Source organism: Mustela erminea, chromosome 7 (assembly GCF_009829155.1).
Source record: "Mustela erminea isolate mMusErm1 chromosome 7, mMusErm1.Pri, whole genome shotgun sequence".
NCBI lineage: Eukaryota > Metazoa > Chordata > Mammalia > Carnivora > Mustelidae > Mustela > Mustela erminea.
In genome coordinates, this window is record NC_045620.1 from 89,435,140 (window position 1) to 89,453,537 (window position 18,398).

At 34.9% G+C, this 18,398-nt stretch overlaps 1 protein-coding gene across 6 annotated transcripts in view; it reads left to right on the top strand.

The window, feature by feature from the left end:
• ZNF638 (zinc finger protein 638) overlaps nucleotides 1-18,398 on the top strand; it is an 80,893-nt gene that overhangs the window by 26,655 nt on the left and 35,840 nt on the right. For 5 of the 6 annotated variants that reach the window (XM_032352410.1, XM_032352415.1, XM_032352411.1 and 2 more), the window contains exons 4-10: nucleotides 559-597; nucleotides 1,965-2,257; nucleotides 4,165-4,442; nucleotides 5,793-5,939; nucleotides 6,851-6,970; nucleotides 13,116-13,174; nucleotides 13,537-13,589. In XM_032352410.1, coding sequence (XP_032208301.1) covers nucleotides 559-597; nucleotides 1,965-2,257; nucleotides 4,165-4,442; nucleotides 5,793-5,939; nucleotides 6,851-6,970; nucleotides 13,116-13,174; nucleotides 13,537-13,589 — 989 coding nt within the window. The remainder of the gene's footprint in view (nucleotides 1-558; nucleotides 598-1,964; nucleotides 2,258-4,164; nucleotides 4,443-5,792; nucleotides 5,940-6,850; nucleotides 6,971-13,115; nucleotides 13,175-13,536; nucleotides 13,590-18,398) is intronic. The other variant, XM_032352413.1, reaches the window with a different exon arrangement.

The window sequence follows — 18,398 nt, forward strand, 5'->3', positions numbered from 1 at the left end:
TTTCCCTCTCAATTCTTTTATGTATGGCCACTGCATCAAACCTGGCTTGAATCATGCCTATTGGTAGACGTAAGGGCTACTTGAAAAGTAGCCTTTTCTGCGGATTTTCCCCTAATTCTTCCACCAGATGTATCTCTTCGAGGACTGCCTGGTACAGTGTAAAGAGCACTGTACATGTTGTTTTGTGTAGAATGGGGTCTCCTGGAGTTCTGCAAAGTGCATGAACTGTCCTTATCTTTTAACCCCTACCTAAACTTGTGTCATTCTTAACACTTGTATGTGTATTGCCTGTTTTACTTTAAGAAACTTTGAAATCTTTGATGTATTGGGAATGTGTTTCTTTTCCTTGAATTGCCTACTAGAATAATGCTTTGATTATTTATTGAATTAGACACTCAAAATATCATACTTTCAAGAAAATTTTCATACTTAATATACTAAGAAATTACTATGTAAACTTAGGTTTTGAACAGTCCTCCTGATGATACATTGCAGGGAAGGATTGAGACATACAGTCTCATTTTAACTGTTTATTAATACTGTTTATTCTCAAAATAGGTATCCTGATTGGAATCCTGAGATCCTCCCATCAAGAAGGTAATTCTTTTTAATAGTGATATTGTTGAGACTTGATTTTCTTTTAAAAGTAAACAAGTAGGGGTGCCTGGTTGGCTCAGTGGGTTAAGCCTCTGCCTTCGGCTCAGGTCATGATCTCAGGGTCCTGGGATTGAGCCCTGCATCGGGCTCTGAACTCAGTGGGGAGTCCACTTCCCCCTCTTTCTCTGCCTGCCTCTCTACCTGTGATCTCTATCAAATAAATAAATAAATAAATAAACAAAATAAAAAAAAAAAAGGTTTTAAAAAAAGTAAATAGGTGCTCTCTTTAAAAAAGGTCTTATTTTTAATTGAGTTCCTGTTTGACCATTTTTACTTTTATTTTAAATTTTTTTTATTTTTACTTTTAAACAGCAGATGAATGCAATAATCTCTATGAACCTTTAATTATCCCAGCTTACATGTGATCGCTTGCCTCTCTGAGCTTCCATTTTCTTTCCTTTTTTTTAGTCTTTCTGAAAATACTTCCTGCTTTTGTTATTGTTCTGATTGTGGGGTCTTATGTTACAAATGTTTTGAAGGCTAGGAGTGGTTTTATTAAGTTTTGTATTCCTTAGGAAGTCTTGTATTTAAATGTTTGCATATAAACATTTTTATATACATGCAAAATATATATAAACTTTTTTTTTTAAAGATCCTATTTATTTATTTGACAGACGGAGATTATAATTAGGCAGAGAGGCAGGCAGAGGTAGACGAGGAAGTAGGTTCCCTGCTGAGCAGAGAGCCAGATGCAGGGCTCTATCCCAGGACCCTGGGACCATGACCTGAGCCGAAGGTAGAGGCTCTAACCCACTGAGCCACCCAGGCGCTCCTGTATATAAACATTTTTGTACATTTTTTGTATATTTGTATATAAACATTTTATATATATATATACAAAATGTTTGTATATAAATAAGTTTTAAACTTGTATTTAATGTTTGTACATAAAGTAACAGCAGTTAAAGAAATATTTATAAATGGCATAATCTCTCAGGGGGGAAAATGTTGAAAACATTTGTTTATGTAAATCATTTCTTAAATCCTTTATATAACTTAATACTTCCAATATATAGTTGACTATAAAATGATATAGGAAGAGACCAAGAAATTGGTAGAGGGTCCTCTTCTGTATATTAGCAAAACAGGGATCCAAGCAATTTGAGGACTGAGCTTCTGTTCTGATTATTTTTTATTTATCTATGAGGGTGAATTGTGTCATAACAAATAGGTTTTTGTTTTAAATAAATATATACTATCAGAGTTTGGAATTGTTTATACTCTCTTGTTAAGAAGGAGCCTCTGTCATAGAAGTTAAATTTACATTAAATTGCTGAATCTTGTAATTTCCCCCCCATACTTTATAGAAATGAAGGCAATAGAAAAGAAAATGAAACTCCAAGAAGACGTTCTCATTCCCCCAGTCCTAGACATTCTAGAAGATCAAGCTCAAGTCACAGATTCCGTCGATCTCGAAGCCCTATACGCTATATATACAGACCAAGAAGTCGAAGTCCAAAAATCTGCCATCGTTTCATTTCCAGATACAGATCCAGATCCCGTTCACCATATCGAATGAAAAATCCATTTAGAGGTAGTCCAAAATGCTATCGATCAGTTAGCCCTGAAAGGACATCACGGAGATCAGTGAAATCATCAGGTACACCTATGGTTATGAATAATAATACATACTATAGTATATAACATAATAAATTTACTTATTTTGACTAAATTTTTTAGGATTTTTTTTGTGTTTGAATTTTTCAGTTCTGTATTTTTAGTAAGTTTGAAAACATGACATAATCTGCTACTGCCAGGATTTAACAAAACTTGGGGTGCTTGGATGACTCAGTCGTTAAGCATCTCCCTTTGGCTCGGGTCGTGATCCCAAGGTCCTGGGATGGAGCTCCGCATTGGGCTCCCTGCCCAGCCAGAAGTCTGCTTTTCCCTCTCCCACTTCTCCTGCTTGTGTTCCTCTCTTGCTGTCTCTCTCTCTCTCAGATAAATAAATAAAATCTTCTAAAAAAGAAAAGATCTAACAAAAGCTGATGTTTTGAGCTGTTTTTCTTAGCTCTTTAAATAAGCTAGAAATGGAATTTCTATTTTACTATATTGACCCGCATCCCAACCTAGTCCATTCTTCCTTTTATTAACTATCAGAAGAAATGTGGAAGAGTGTATGTATCTACCTAAAATCAGATTTAAAAACCACTGATATGCCAACATCTTAGTGTGCCCATGAATTAATCTAAAAGTGTTTTTGAAATTTCTCCTATTTTCAACCTGTGTCTTAATATTGGTTTAGTGACATTTTTAGAAATAGCTCATATATGTGTTCTCTGAGATCTTTTTAGAAAGGTCTCCAAGACCGGGGGGTCTTCCAACTATGTGAAGCTGAGTTTCCTTTATATGTTTCAACCAGAGCAATGTATCCATCAGATTGGAAGCAGAAGCAGATAGGAGAATTCAGGGTTTTTTTTTTTTTTTTTTTAAGATTTTATTTTATTTTATTTATTTGAGAGAGAGCAAGCACGAACAGGGAGAAGGGGCAGAGGGAATGGGAGAAGCAGGCTCCCTACTGAGTAGGGAGCCTGATGTGGGGCTCAATCCCAGGACACCAGGATTGTGACCTGAGCCAAAGGGAGATGCTTAACTGACTAAGCCACCAAGATGCCCCAAGAATTCAGGTTTTAAGCCCAACATGAAAGTGTATGGGGAAATACACAGTGGTGCAACTCATCTAATTTTTTGTTTGTTTTGGGAATTAAAGTTTTTCATAAAAATGTTATTTATGCTAACACAGAAGCCTATTATTAAATGAATTAGTAAATATTTTGAAATAATTTCAGGGACACCTGGGTGGCTCAGTGGGTTAAGCTGCTCGGGTCATGATCCCGGGGTACTGGGATCGAGTCCAATGTCGGGCTCCTTGCTCAGTAGGGAGCCTGCCTGTCTCTCTGCCTGCTTGCGTGCTTTCTCTCTCTCTATTTTTGACAAATAAATGAATAAAATCTTAAAAAAAAAATTTAATTTCAGTTTCTTATGGTAAATATTGGTAAGTCTAACAAAATCTCTTTGGAGTCTTCGGTTTTTATTTTTATTTATTTATTTATTAAGATTATATTTATTTGACAGAGATCACAAGTAGGCAGAGAGAGGCAGGCAGAGAGAGAGGGGGAAGCAGGCTCCCCATTGAGCAGAGAGCCAGATGTGGGGCTCGATCCCAGGACCCTGGGGTCATGATCTGAGCTGAAGGCAAAGGCTTTAACCCACTGAGCCACCCAGGCACCCCTGGAGTCTTCCGTTTTAAAAAGTGAAAATGGATACTGAAATCAAATGTTTGAGGACCATTGGTATAAGATAAGATCATGAGTGAAGAATTAAAGACTGAGAATTGTTTTGTGTATATTTGATTCCTGTCTGGCTTGACAGTGGCTCTGTGTGATAAATATTTGGGCAATTAAGGAGTTATTCTTTCTTCAATAATGTGATTTTATATTATAAAATAATGTGGTTTTCATCTTAAGTTCTTTTCAGTTGAAGTTGCATTTATGTCCTTTTTACTAGATAGAAAAAAAGCATTAGAAGATGTAGTACAACGATCTGGGCATGGGCCAGAATTCAATAAACAGAAACATCTTGAAATAGTTGATAAAGGACCTTCACCAGCCCCAAAGCCTAAAATGGGCAGTGGATCAAAGGCATTAATTAAATCTACAAACCTTGCAAAGAGTGATGCAAATTTAGGGGGACATTCTATTCGTTACAAAGCCAAGAATATTGAAGATGACACCTCATCAGAATGTAAACCAGTGTCTGAAAAACCTGTTTCTCTCCAGCGTAAGGTCAGTAGTTTGTTAATGTAAGTGTGTACATACATGTGTCATTATGATACAAAAAAGTTGTTTGAATTTTTTATTTTCATATTTTAAGTTTGAAATCATAACTTGTTGAATTATGTTGATTTGGAATATTTTATTGATTGTGCTTATGAATTTAGAAAAAGTCCATTAAGTCAAAATCTTGTAGCTTACAAATCCTAGCAGTTTGGCATTCAGTGTATCAAAAGTGAGAACATTCTGATGGTTTGTTTTTGGCTAACCACACAGGCAGGTTGTTGTGAGGAGTTTGCTGTCTGGTGGGGGAAGTGAATGTAATCACACCAGCAACATTAATGATTTTTTTGTCATCTTTATCAGTAAACTGTAAACGTGAGTCTTTGCTGAGAATTGACCATTTTTAATCTACTTTTTACTTTTTTGCAGTATAGTTCATAAGTCAAATACTCTCTTGGCCAATATAGAATAGCCTGTTTTCTAGTACTGATTTATTAATATATTTTGACTGTAACCTGCTAGTTAAAATACTCAGAGGTATTGTTCTACATAAAGCATCTTGAGAACATTAGAACAGTTGCCAGTGTTTAGGCAGATTATCAGATGTTTAATGTAATATTAACAAGTCTTCAGGTATTTAGGTATATATTACTCTTAACATTGTCTAAATATTTTCAATAGCTATAAATCCTTGCCTTTAAAGAGCTTATTTTTAGACGGATACACTAAAAATAATCAACGTGTAATTACGCAGTTTTGAAGAGTGTTAGGAAGAAATTTTAGTACAGAGAAGATTTTTGAAGAGGCTAAATTAATCTGTACTATTCATTTTGTTTCAAAACTCTAGGTGGTGGCAGTGGAACTTTTAAAGTCAGTTTTTAATACAGTTGATAAACTTGGTATTATAGGAAGTTCGGATTTTATACATGCTATATATGTTTTGAAAATGGTATACCTCTATCTAGATACCATCGCAGCTTACAAAACACAAAGTGCACAAAGCTGTAGTTTTATCTTTCTTAGTGGTGGGCCATGTAGATTCATGTAGAAAAATATTCTTCAGTGGTTTTGGACCATTCCATAGGTCTTGTTTGTTACAGAATGCTTCTATACAGAAAAGAGCATCTGTGATTGTGTTACCAGTAACCTCTGATCACTGTTAGGGTCGAATGGTAAAATATAAAACCTATCTTTTACTATTTTATTTAGCATTTAAAAATTTTTTTAATTGTGCTAAAATATTTAGAGAAGCCTGTTTCAAGGACATAGCTTAATGGCAGAAATTATATTGGGAATTATTATTTTTGTACTTCATGGCTTAATTTGGCTTATTTTTAATTTCCTTTCATTCAAAAATAGCTTCGGAAGGACCAGTCTTCACATTATGGTTCAGTTCTTCTTATATCTGAATTACCAGAGGATGGCTGCACTGAAGAAGATATTAGAAAAATATTTCAACCATTTGGAAAAGTTAATGATGTCCTCGTTGTTCCTTATAGGAAAGAAGTGAGTCAGTCACTCTGTTCTAAAAATACATACAAAGTTACTACATTATAAAGTCTGGTTATTACTTTATGAAGATCTTTTAGCACTTTTTGCTACATATGTAATTGTTAATTGAGAGTTAATGTAAATGCTTGGATTCCAGTGAACAAGGTCCCCAAATACCATTTTATATCTTTTAGAACAGGAGTTGGCATTTTCTGTAAAGGACCAGATAGTAAATACTTCAGGCTTTGTATGCCATAGGATTGTAGCTATTCAATTCTGCCATTGTAGTACAAAGGCAGCCAAAAATATACTAATGAATGGGTACAGCCATGTTCAAAAAAACCCTTTGCAAAAACAGGTGGCAGGTTATAGTTTGCTTTCCAGTTCTTTAGCATACTGGTTAAGATGATGCTAAAAAATGATTTTGTTGTACAGTATTTTTTACATGTGGATTATATATAGTCCTGTAACTCAACACGGTAAAGTTCATCAGAATTATGAACAACTCCCATACTAAGAAAAAGATAAAATTGTGAGACGAAACGGGAATGTAGTTGGTAGTGTCCTTTATTTCAGTAAGCCTTAAAAATGTCAGGTTTACAGCAACTAAGGCCAAATCCTGTCTTTTCTCCATTTATTCCATGAGTCCTGCCTTCCTATTTCTCATTGTTCCATGAGTCTGCCATGGGCCCTTGTTTCCCCTCTTCTTATCTTGGTAATGGTACAGAAATTCTGTAAGGTTAAATGTCCATTTCATGTATGAAAACTAACCCTAGAGATCAAGTGACAATGTAGCAAAACAAAAAGATGTAAAAGCAACCAGGACTTGAGGTAATTTCATAGTTTTATGTTCCACAAAAAGTACTGATGCATGCAGAGAGTTTTGAGTTAGATTTTTGACCAAAAATGTAATACATTTTATTTAGGCTTACTTGGAAATGGAATTTAGAGAGGCGGTTACTGCAGTCATGAAGTACATTGAAACAACACCTCTTCTCATAAAAGGGAAAAATGTGAAAATATGTGTTCCAGGAAAGAAAAAACAGGTAAACCAGATTTAGATCAAACGTGTCTCATTATTGTTAATTAAATTTGACTTTATAAAGTATGATACATATAGAAAAATGCATTGAACATAAATGTTCACTCAGTAGATTGTATGCATATGGATTGAAATACATTGAAATTAACAACTTTATATCTACATAAATAGCACTACAAACAATGTTAAATGGCAAGCAGTAGACTAGGAGAAGATGCTTAACAAAATTAGCAAACATCTCCGAAACCTACCTAGGTCACAAAAGAACATTGAGAACATCTTGGAAGCCCCTTGCATACTTCTTCTGAATCCTTATACCCTCCATTCTGCCCCAAAGTAACCCCTAACTTGATTTCTAATACCATAGTTGAGTTTTGCCTGTTTGGAACTCTAAATAAACAGAATTACAGTGTATATATTCTTTTGAACCTTTTGCTTCCTTAGAAATATTACTGTTTATTAATTTAGTCTTTCTAGATCATTTTTTATGGTTCAGTTTATAAATTTATTGATGTCTATAGAAGTACTTAAATATCAGCAAGTTTTACTTTGTGTATGAGTGTTCTTTTCAGGTAATTATTGTATTTGCTGAAGAATGTCTACTTTAAAAGGGTTTTGTAGTATACTTTTTTTTTTTTTTGACATACAGAGATCACAAGTAGGCAGAGAGGCAGGCAGAGAGAGAGAGAGAGGAGGAAGCAGGCTCCCTGCTGAGCAGAGAGCACAATGTGGGGCTCAATTCCAAGACCCTGGGATCACGACCTGAGCCGAAGGCAGGAGCTTTAACCCACTGAGACAACCAGGTGCCCCTGTAGTACACATTTTTTCAGTCAGCAGTTTGATTTGGAGATCTAACCATGTTTGTACCTACAGATTTTCCTCCTCTTTCCTAACTCCTGTGTGGTATCATTTTGTATGAATATACCACAGTTATTTTACCAGTTCCGTATGGATGTGATATTTAGGTTATTTCTAATTTTTCACTACTATGTTAATTTCCTTGTATATGGCTTTTACAGGCCTTATACATGTATGGTACTATTTTTAAAGTGATATCTACAGTGGAATTGCTGGGTTACAGAACATGCAATAATACCAGATCTCCTGTTAAATAGCTGTAAGAATGTAGTTTGATAATAATGAGAGGACTGGTGTTTCTGTGTTATCCACAATATCTAAGATTTGCAGTTTAAAAATCCAGTATGTAAAATATGTTATCGAGCTTTAATTTGCATTTTCCTGATTATTATTAAACTTCAGTATCTTAATATAATAGCTATTACTATATTAATGAGTTGTATAAAGCTTTTCCCATCTTTCTGTTGGGTTATTTGCCTTTTTAAAAAAGCTTAATTTGAAGGTGTTCATGATTTTCAGTACCAATTTTATATTACTTATGAGAAATATTTTCTTCCAGTATGTTGTTTATGTGTATATCTATATATAAAGTTTTTGATTTCAGTGTACTCAAGTTGTTTTTTTCTCTCTTAATAGCTTCTGCTTTTTTTTCTTTTGTCTTTAGAAGACCTTCTCTATACCAGTGCCAAAAAGATATAATTCCATTATTATTTTAATCTAGAAGTTGTGGTTAATGTGTTATTGAGATCTATACTATTTCTAAAGTGGATAACCAACTAGTGCAACACCATTTATACCTAACTGGTTCTTCCCCGTTGATTTCAAAAGCTATCTTTATGTGTATAAATTACCCTATACACATAGATCTCTATCAGATTATTGTTAGATGAGTCCGTTTATTTCTATTATAATACTATGTAATTTCAGTTCTTATGTTATTATAATTTTACATAATTGCCTATCTTTCCAGTAGAATTCTTTTTCTTTGTTCTTTATTTAAAATTTATTTTGAAAAAATAAAATTTATTTGGGGCATCTGGGTGTCTCAGTTGGTTAAGCATCCAACTCTCGGTTTTGGCTCAGGTTCTGATCTCAGGGTCCTGAGATCAAGCCCCGCGTTGGCTCCATGCTCAGCGTGAAGTCTGCTTGGAATTCTTTCCCTTTCCCTTCCCCCACCCATGCTCCTCTTCTGCTCATGCTCTCGTGTACACACACATGCATTCTCTATCTATAAATTTATTTATCTATATGTAGATAAAATCTTTTTAAAAAATTTTATTTTGGTTAATCTTGAACATTTACTCCTGCGGTTGGTTTTAGAATCTGTTTAAGTTCTCTGAAAAATCTTATTGGGAGTTTCATATTGTATTGAATTTGTATTTATGATTTATAATACTCTTTCTGTTCAGAAGCAGGGATTTTCTCCATTTATTTAGATTTCATTTAGTGTCTTTCCATAACGTTCTTTTGTAATGTTTCCACAGTGTACATTTTGGAGGAGATGTTAAGTTTCTTTCTTACTGATATATTTATTTGTGTATATCATAATTACTACTTAAATCACTATTCCATAAAGGATCTATATTTTTTATTTCATTTATGCTCTCTGGTTAGTTACTACTAGAGTAACCCATGATCCTAGGTTACATCTGTTACATGCCATCTATTTATTTCCATTGTCCTGATGTGAATAATGAGTTTTATGGTAACCCTAGTTATTAACAATTTTATCACTTAGGATTTCTTATCTTTTCAACTAGCAGAAACTTCACCAGTGGTTTATGAAAGGAATAAGAGGTTTATTTATATCATAATAGAAAATCTATAGGTAGGTGGCCCATGGCTGGTGAAGCAGCTCCATAATATCAGGAACCCAGGCTTTTTGTTTTTTTGATTCACCAGCTTTATGTACTTTTCACTCTCAGTTGTGAGATGGTTGCTGTACTTTCTAGCATCATTTTTATCTTCCTAGCAAAAGGAAAGGAAAAAGAAATAAAAACAAAAAGGGATTTTGATTTTTTAAAAAGATTTTTTAATTTATATTTTTGTGGAAGAATGAGTTCCTCAGCAACTTTTACCTACAATTTGATTTACCAGAACGGTGACATACAACCTTCTCTAGTTGCAGAGGAGGTTAGGGAGAAGCAAGAATTTGAATGTATAATTTAAGAATGTAAGCTTTATCCTGTAGACAGTTAAATTTTAATCAAGGTTTTGAACAGAGCTATGATGCAAAATGGATAGGTTAAATAGATTCATTTGGGAGTGAGCTGCAGAATGAATTAGGCAAATGACTGAAGAAGGCAAAGAAAGCAAGCTTAGCAGAGTGATTAAAGGGGAGAAGAGAAAAAAAAAAAACAAAAAAATAATGAAGTCCATTTAGAAGACTCATCTAGCCAGCCAGCTTATTGTAACGATAGTAATGGTTTCAGGTAGATTAGTATACTTGAGATCGGAAGGAGAAATAATAGCTTAAACCAGTTACTATCAAGCAAGACCTGGCTGATAATTAAATTTTGGAGCCGGGGAGAAAGTCATTCTTTTTTAATATTGAAAAGTTTAATCTGGGAAAATGGATGAATAAGGATACATCTAGGTTATTAGAATATTTTAGTCAGATTAAAATAACTCTCTTTGATAACGTTTTAGTAAGGTAGCGACAGAAGTCCAGAAAGAGCCAGCCATATTTACAATTCTGATTTTCAAAGTAATGAACAGGGGAAGCTGTCAGCCCTATAATCTAGAAAACATGCCATCTATGTGTCAAAAATTTGATATTCTTCAACTAAATATAGTTTGGATGGGGCTAACTCAGTGACCTCTCTGTTGTAATCAAGTAGCCTTCCTAGCGACTGATAGGAGGAGAACCCACAGAGAACTCCAGCCATAGCTGTTTAAGATTGGAAGTGTACAGATAACCTTAGCCTCTTATTACAGTGGAAGACATCAGATTTCCTTGCCAGAGCAAGCCAAAAATAGACTGGGAACCTAGACTAGGAACCAAGGCAGTGCTGTAGCTTTCTTGGTCCAGATCTTAATTTGGGCACGAATAGTCAAACTAAGACAAAACGTTTCTGCCCACATTTGATACTTCATGTTAGGACTGTCTTTTACTCTGGCTTTGATTCAAAGTATAGTCTCTCCATTTGGCTATTTCTTCAAATCAATAAAGAAATGTTACAGAAAAGGTGAAAATTGACCACATCCCTGTATTTAAACCTGAAGGATTAAAATACGAATCTGCACAACTCTAACAAACTGAATTACCTTTTCTTTAATTATAAGCCAGTATAGACTTCAATTATTAATACTGATTTTTAGCCATTTTTGAGCTACCTTCACTACCAGCACTACCAAGAATCTGATGAAAGCAAGCATTTTTTTTTTTCCCCATAGAAATGGATAGTAGTCCATACTCCCAAAATTATCTTTAATGGAGCAGGACACTTGATCTACAAGAGTATCAGATTTTCTGTTGAAACTGTGAAATAGTGCTGCAGCTCAGCTCTACAAAAACAAAATGAAGACAACACTTTTCAAATTTTAATTTGGTATTTTCAGCAAGATTCATGGCAACATTATATCTAAAAGCCAGAGTAGACAGCTAAGATCCAGGAAGATTGCATGGAAATGAAAACAATGCTGGGAAACAGTTATCAGTGGTTTGAACATTATATAAAAATCTAATGAGTAATGAGGAAATAAAACCAAAGAATTCATCGGATGAGAGTTTAATTTCATTATAACTGAAAACTTTTCTTAAAAATCTGTTATATATGTCGGGCATTGTGGTACCTGCAGTAGAGTGATGAGCAGGACAGATGGGCTCTCATTCTTGGAGCTTATGGTCTATTAGTGATAAAGAAGAAGGACTTGGTGGATATATTCGGGAGACTCCATTTGCATATAACTGAAATTCCAGAAAGCGGACACCACTTTAATACTGTTGAAGATTTTTAATTTTATAATTATGCAGGGGCAGCCTGTAGTAACTCAGGCAGAAGCAGTTTAGGTATGAAAAGAAATAGTCTAGTCTTAGCAGAGGAACACATTCTCAAGGTTAAATGGAAGAAAGATCAGTTTTTTGTAATTCATTAATTCCATCTTTTACTATTGATCTACATTTTCTTATCACTGTCTTTAAAAATACTTCAAATAATACCATGACATTTCAGGATCTAATTGCTATTACCCTGGCCCAGTGTGTCACCATTTTTTCTTTGTTACTACAGTAGCATCATGACAATATTGTCCTTTTCTCCTTGCCTTTTCACTCACTTTGACTGTATTTCTAGATAGAACCAGATTGATCTTGTCATTCCTAGACTCAGAACCTTTCATTACACTCAGAGGAAAAACCAGTACTCAAAATGGCTTATGAGTTTACACCACCATTCCACCCACACTCTACCCCATAACCACCACATACCTATTTCTCTCCTCTATTTCCTACCCAAGCATCCTTTGTACTTTTTTTTTTCTTAAAAGATTTTACTTGTTTATTTGACAGAGAGGGAGAGAGAGATCACAAGTAGGCAGAGAGGCAGGCAGGGAGAGAGGGGGAAAGCAGTCTCCCCACTGAGCAGAGAGCCCGATGCGGGGCTCCATCTCAGGACCCTGAGATCATGACCTGAGCTGAGGGCAGAGGCTTAACCCACTGAGCCACCCAGGTGCCCCACATCCTTTGTACTTCCTAAGTAAGCTAATAGGCATGGATCTCATTAAGTTTTCTGTAGTTGCTGTTCTTCTGTCTGGAATGCTCTCAACACAGGGAATGGTTTGGTTTGCTCTCTTACCTCTTTTAGCTGCTTGCTCATATATCACCTTTACAGTGAGACTTGTATAACAGACTTATTGATAGTTGCTCCTCATTCCCCAACAAGAGCAATTCCGTTTCCTTTCTCTTCTAGTTTTTTCCATAGTACTTGTTGCTAACAGACATAGTATGTATGTATTTTTAAATTTCCTTGAGGTCTTTTCTTCCTTATCTCTTGAAGTTATTTATTTCCTGAAATTATTATTATTATATTATTATTTAATTATATATAATCATATATAATTACTTATATTATTATTTATTACTGAAATTATTATTATTTATTTACTGCTCCTCTCCAGTGCCTAAAATTGTGCTTGACAATTGGTGAATAGTCAGTAAATATATGTCAGATTGTTCTGAATCTCATAATAATGTTTTTATTGTATTTCTTTATGCTTGTGTTTTCTAAAGTGCTGTTTATAATTGGGGAAGAAACTAAGATTTTCTTTTTCAAAATCTTTTTCTTTCATAGAACAAAGAGTTGAAGAAAAAGACCTCAGATTCAAAGAAAGCATCTGCAGCTTCTTTAAAGTAAGTAATTCCATGATTTCATATGCAGGAATGAATGTGCATATGAATTAAAACTTCAAAATTTTTATACAATTGCATTATTTATAAATTTATTATCCTGACTCCAGTTTAAATGGACTCCGGCTTTAATTCAGTTGTTCAAATTGAATTAAATTAAACTTTATTCTTTAAAATTTTAATTTAAGTAAGCTCTGCACCCAACATGGGGCTTGAACTCATTACCCTGAGATGAGGAGTTTCATGCCCTACATACTGATCCAGGCAGGCATCTCTAAGCTTCTTTAGACTTAAGCTTTTGCATCCTTAGAAGTTTTAGAACTTGGAATTTCAGTCTTTGCCTAATTTTTTCTTCTTTCAAATAGAAAAGATATAGATGCTTCCAAAGCTGTTGAAACTATGACTCCAGCTTCTGCCAGTAAGTTGTTACTTTTAATACTCTTCCAAATAAGTATATTTTGTCAGTTTACTAGAAACGTCTTGCAAGATGATGCTAGGAAACCATTATTGTGCTTTAATAGAAGGGAACAATATTGGTCCCTATATTAAGCTAGAAGACTCAGTGAGATAGTATATGTAAAATACCTATCATAGTTCCATAAGTAATCGCTGTTAAGGTTAATTTTGTCATACTTCCATCTCCTACCAGTAAGACAAAACATACAAAAACAAAGCCTGTTAAGGTTGCTTATTTAGTCTCCTTTTATTTTTAAAATTTGCTGAGAGCCCAAAGGTGAACAAAGAAGACCAAACAGAAATCAGTTGTTACACTCATGTGTTAAAGTTGTTTCTTTATACTCAGGAAAACATTGTGGGTCTTTATTATGAATCTAGCTAAGTGAATTTCTGTACAGTTTTAATAAACTGAATTTTCTCTTTCCATTTAGGGTTGGAAAGAAGTTACTGCAAAACAAATACTCTTAAGTTTAAGAAGAGATAGCTTGATAGTGAAGGATGAGACAGAAAAGCTAAAATAAAGTAGATATAAACTATATTTAGGAAGTTAAATTGTTTTGTGTGTTCTCTTTTGGAAAGACAGGTGTATAGTGAGTTCTGGATTTCTGTTCAGCAATCCGTGTGTGTGTGTATGTATGGGGAAGGGGGGATAGAGAGAAGTTAGGGAGATGATACAACAAAGGTAACAGAATTGGGGAATCACTTCATCAACTTTTTGAAGCGTGCTGGGAAGTTTTTGAATTTGACTTCATTAATAGCATTTCTCAAAATATGTGTGTGAGAGACTAATTCCTGAAAGATGTTTTGGATCAGATTTGTATTATAGCTTCTTTTTCTTTTTTTTTCCCTAAAAACAATCCCCAGAACACATTTCAATTATGAAGTCTTGAAGGAGAGAAACCTATTTAGCTTTATGTAACTCATTATTCATGAAGCTTGGCTTAGGGTGCTTGCCATTTTTCCTTTGTAAGATTTAGTACAGACTCTGGGAAATTGCCATCGGGAATAAAGAACCATTAATTGTTTAGGATTTTTATGTAGATTGGACAAAGGCAGAGTGAAAAATCCTGTTGAAGCAGCTCTTTCTGCCCATGGGTCCTGATCCCAATGCTTGAATAAAATCACCTTTTTGCACAAAAAAAAAAAAAAAGAAAAGAAAAGAAAAAAAGAAAAGAGAAAAGAAAAATCTTACTGAGAAAACACAGTTAAGGTTCACTTTAAGGTAACAGGGACTGAATATAAAAATGTTAATTAAAATGGTGTGAGAAGGTAAAATCTGATTTTTTTTTTTTTTTTAAGATTTTATCTATTTATTTGACAGAGAGAAATCACAAGTAGATGGAGAGGCAGGCAGAGAGAGAGGGAAGCGGGCTCCCTGCTGAGCAGAGAGGCCTATGCGGGACTCGATCCCAGGACCCTGAGATCATGACCTGAGCAGCGGCTTAACCCACTGAGCCACTCAGGCGCCCCAAATCTGAATGTTTATTCTATAGAATGTTCTAGTGGATAGAATATAAAATTAAAACAATTTAAAATTTTCAACGTTTCAGGCCAGGTAGTTTTTACTAGAAGAGTGTGGTGATATTGATTATATCTATGTAACAGGAAAACTTAGATGCAGTGATTTCTTTGAGAAAAACCATGAACTCAGATTTCAACATTGATGAATTTCAGATCTCAAAAACTTACCTAGTGGAGATATCCTTAGGTCAGCCAGTCAATGGATTTGAAAGTGGGATACTTTAGAAATTGTTAAGGTCTAGATTTTGGGAGTGGGCCTAACATAATAAAAGCAGTGAGTAGGGGAGAAGCACTTCAAGGCAAATATGCCCTCCTTTCTAATAGAAGTGTAGAAAGACAGAGAGGCTGGTGAATAGGGTGGAGAGTGTCCGGTGAGAAAGCAAAGGGTGCATGGTTTCTTTTTTGAGATAAGCAATGTGAGATTGAGTACTGACAAGTCAGTTAGGGTAGTTTTAATTTATTTTTTAGAGAGAGGAAGAGTGCACACACATGGGTGCCCACGACTTAGCAAGAAAAAGGAGGGGTAGAGGGGAAGAGAGGCTGAAGTGGACTCCACACTGAGAGTGTGGAGCCCAGCATGGAGCTTGATCTTGGGACTCTGAGATCACAACATGAGTGGAAATCAAGGGTCAGACACTCAACCGACTGAGGCACTTAGGTTCCCCTAATTAGGTAGTTTCAAAGACTTTAGCTATATGCACAGATAAGCAAGGATGAAGAGAAGTACACGAAGGAGGCTAAAGTATAATTTGATCAAAAAGAGAAACTTTAGGACCGTTACCTATAACTAGTTAAAAAGAAAGAATACTGAGCATCTACTATATCCTCATAATTGGATGTACTTTTTAAAGTGTTAGGATACATCAGTAAACCAGTAGGCAAGATCTCTATATCCAAGTAGCTTATATACTAATTTGAGGTGACATGATATATAGTAAATAACGTGTTTTATAAAGTGAAAAGTGTTATAACAGGAGAGGAGATCCAGGGTTAGTTTGGAGTTTGAATTTACTATTTAGAATAAAATGATTTGTTAAAAAGTAGAGTCTCCTAAGGGGCCTAATGTATGCCAGGTGACAGAAAACAAGGGGAAGAAACTTGCCATTGGTTACACTAATACTAGGAAATTTACATTATCTTTCTTAATCTTTCAAATTACCTCATTTTGTAGATAAGAAAACAGATTCAGAGATTAATAACATACTCAAGGTTAAATGACTTCCTTGGAGTAAGAATTCAGATCTAAAACTATGGTTTCAAAGCTTTTCACCTATTTTAAGCTATCTGAGAATGAAAACTTGTTCTTTTTTTTTTTTAAAGCGTAGTTTTGTTTTCTTTTTTAAAGACCCTATTTATTTATTTGACAGAGAGAGAGAGAGATCACAAGTAGGCAGAAAGGCAGGCAGAGAGAGGGGGAAGCAGGCTCCCTGCTGAGCAGAGAGCCGGATGCGGGGCTGGATCCCAGGACCCTGAGATCATGACCTGAGTGGAAGGCAGAGGCTTAACCCACTGAGCCACCCAGGCGCCCTGAAAACTTAATCTTAATCTCCTTTGATTGCTCTTTTATCTTCTTTTAATGGTTCCCCTAAATGTCTGTTCCTGTTATGTCATACTTGTCTTCCTGATTTTATCTTTGTACAGCATTAGGGACCAGTGACATCTTACATACATGTACAGACCTCTACTCCCTCAAGTTAACTTTTCTTATTTTCTTATGTTACCTAATAGTCATCAGTCATCATCCAGTGTAGAAATTGTAAGTAATCCTTTCCCTGGCTTTTCTCTTCTGTCCTATCTAGTTCATATTTAAATAACATCCTTCCTCTTTTCATCCATTCAGTGGCTGATTCAAATACTTCTCTTTCAGATCTACCTCAGGCTATGTCTTTTGCCTTTCCTTCATCACACCGTTAATTGTTTTAATTAATTTATGTTTGAATTTTGAAAATAGCCTCCTGACTGGTATTTTTACCAGCTTCATTATTCACACTGATCTCTTTAAGGCAGATCTGATTATTCTGCTCTTAGTGACCTATAGGAGAAAGTCCGAATTCTTTAGCATTGAATTAATGACCCTTTACCCTTTGTCCCAGGTTCCTTTTTAATGTTTTGTCACCTTTATGCTGTCCATTTGTTTGGAATTGTCTGAATTCCAGTTTACTTCAGTAAGCTCTTACATGTACCTACTTGGTAGGTGCCAGGCCTTATGCAAGGTACTGAAGATAGAATGTCATTTAAGACTCCTTTTTTGGGTTGGAGTTGGAGCAAATTCTAGTTTATGTTTTAAGGCCCATCTCAGATATAATTTCTTTGTGATATCTTCCCTAGCTCACCTAGGCAATTAGAAACTTTCAGTTCTCTTCTAGTGATACTGAATACATTGAGTCATGGTATTAGTAGTTTGCTTAGAAGTCTCTCTCTTTCACTTGGCTGGGTAAGGGAATATTTTATTTTTCCATCCCTTAAATGTAGTGTAAGGGTTAGTAAATATTTGTAGGAGGAAGAATACAGGGGGCACTCAAACTAAGTTTGTATTGTTATGGGAACCTATGGGTAAACATAGCCCAAATTTTCTGATTTGTCATCCTTGGTTTAATTATTTTTCTTTCTATAAGATTTTATTGGTTTCTTTCTTTCTTTCTCTCTCTTTTTTAAAATAAATGTATCTTATTCTTTATATTTTCCAATTCCCAGATGAAAATAACTTTCTTTTAGGGAACAAAGCAGATGAACAAATGGAAAAAAAGAGACAAACCAAAAAACAGACTCTTGACTATAGAGAACAAATAGATGGTTACCAGAGGAGAGGTATGTGAGGGGTTAGGTGAAATAGGTGAAGAGGATTAAGGGTACATTCAATCTTGGTGAGCACTGAGTAATATATGGAACTACACCTGGAACTAATATGACACTGTATGTTAACTACACTGGAATTAAACAATTTTTTAAAAGTGACTTTCTTTAAGTCCTTTATTCCTCCATTTAGAGTATTCTGCCCAAATAGTTCCCATGTATGAGTTCCACCAAACCTTTAAGGAATTAATAAATCTAGTTCTATTTCAGCTATTCCATGACATTTAGAGGAAAGGAATATTTTCTTTAAGAAGGGGGGTGGAGAGAAGGAAACAGGAAAAAGCAGGTTAATAGGGACATCAGATGCTGACAGAGATACTGTATGCCTCTCAGAAAGGATAAACTAAGAAAATGGTGGCACCAAATTTTATTGAAGATGTGGAGAAACTTGTACATT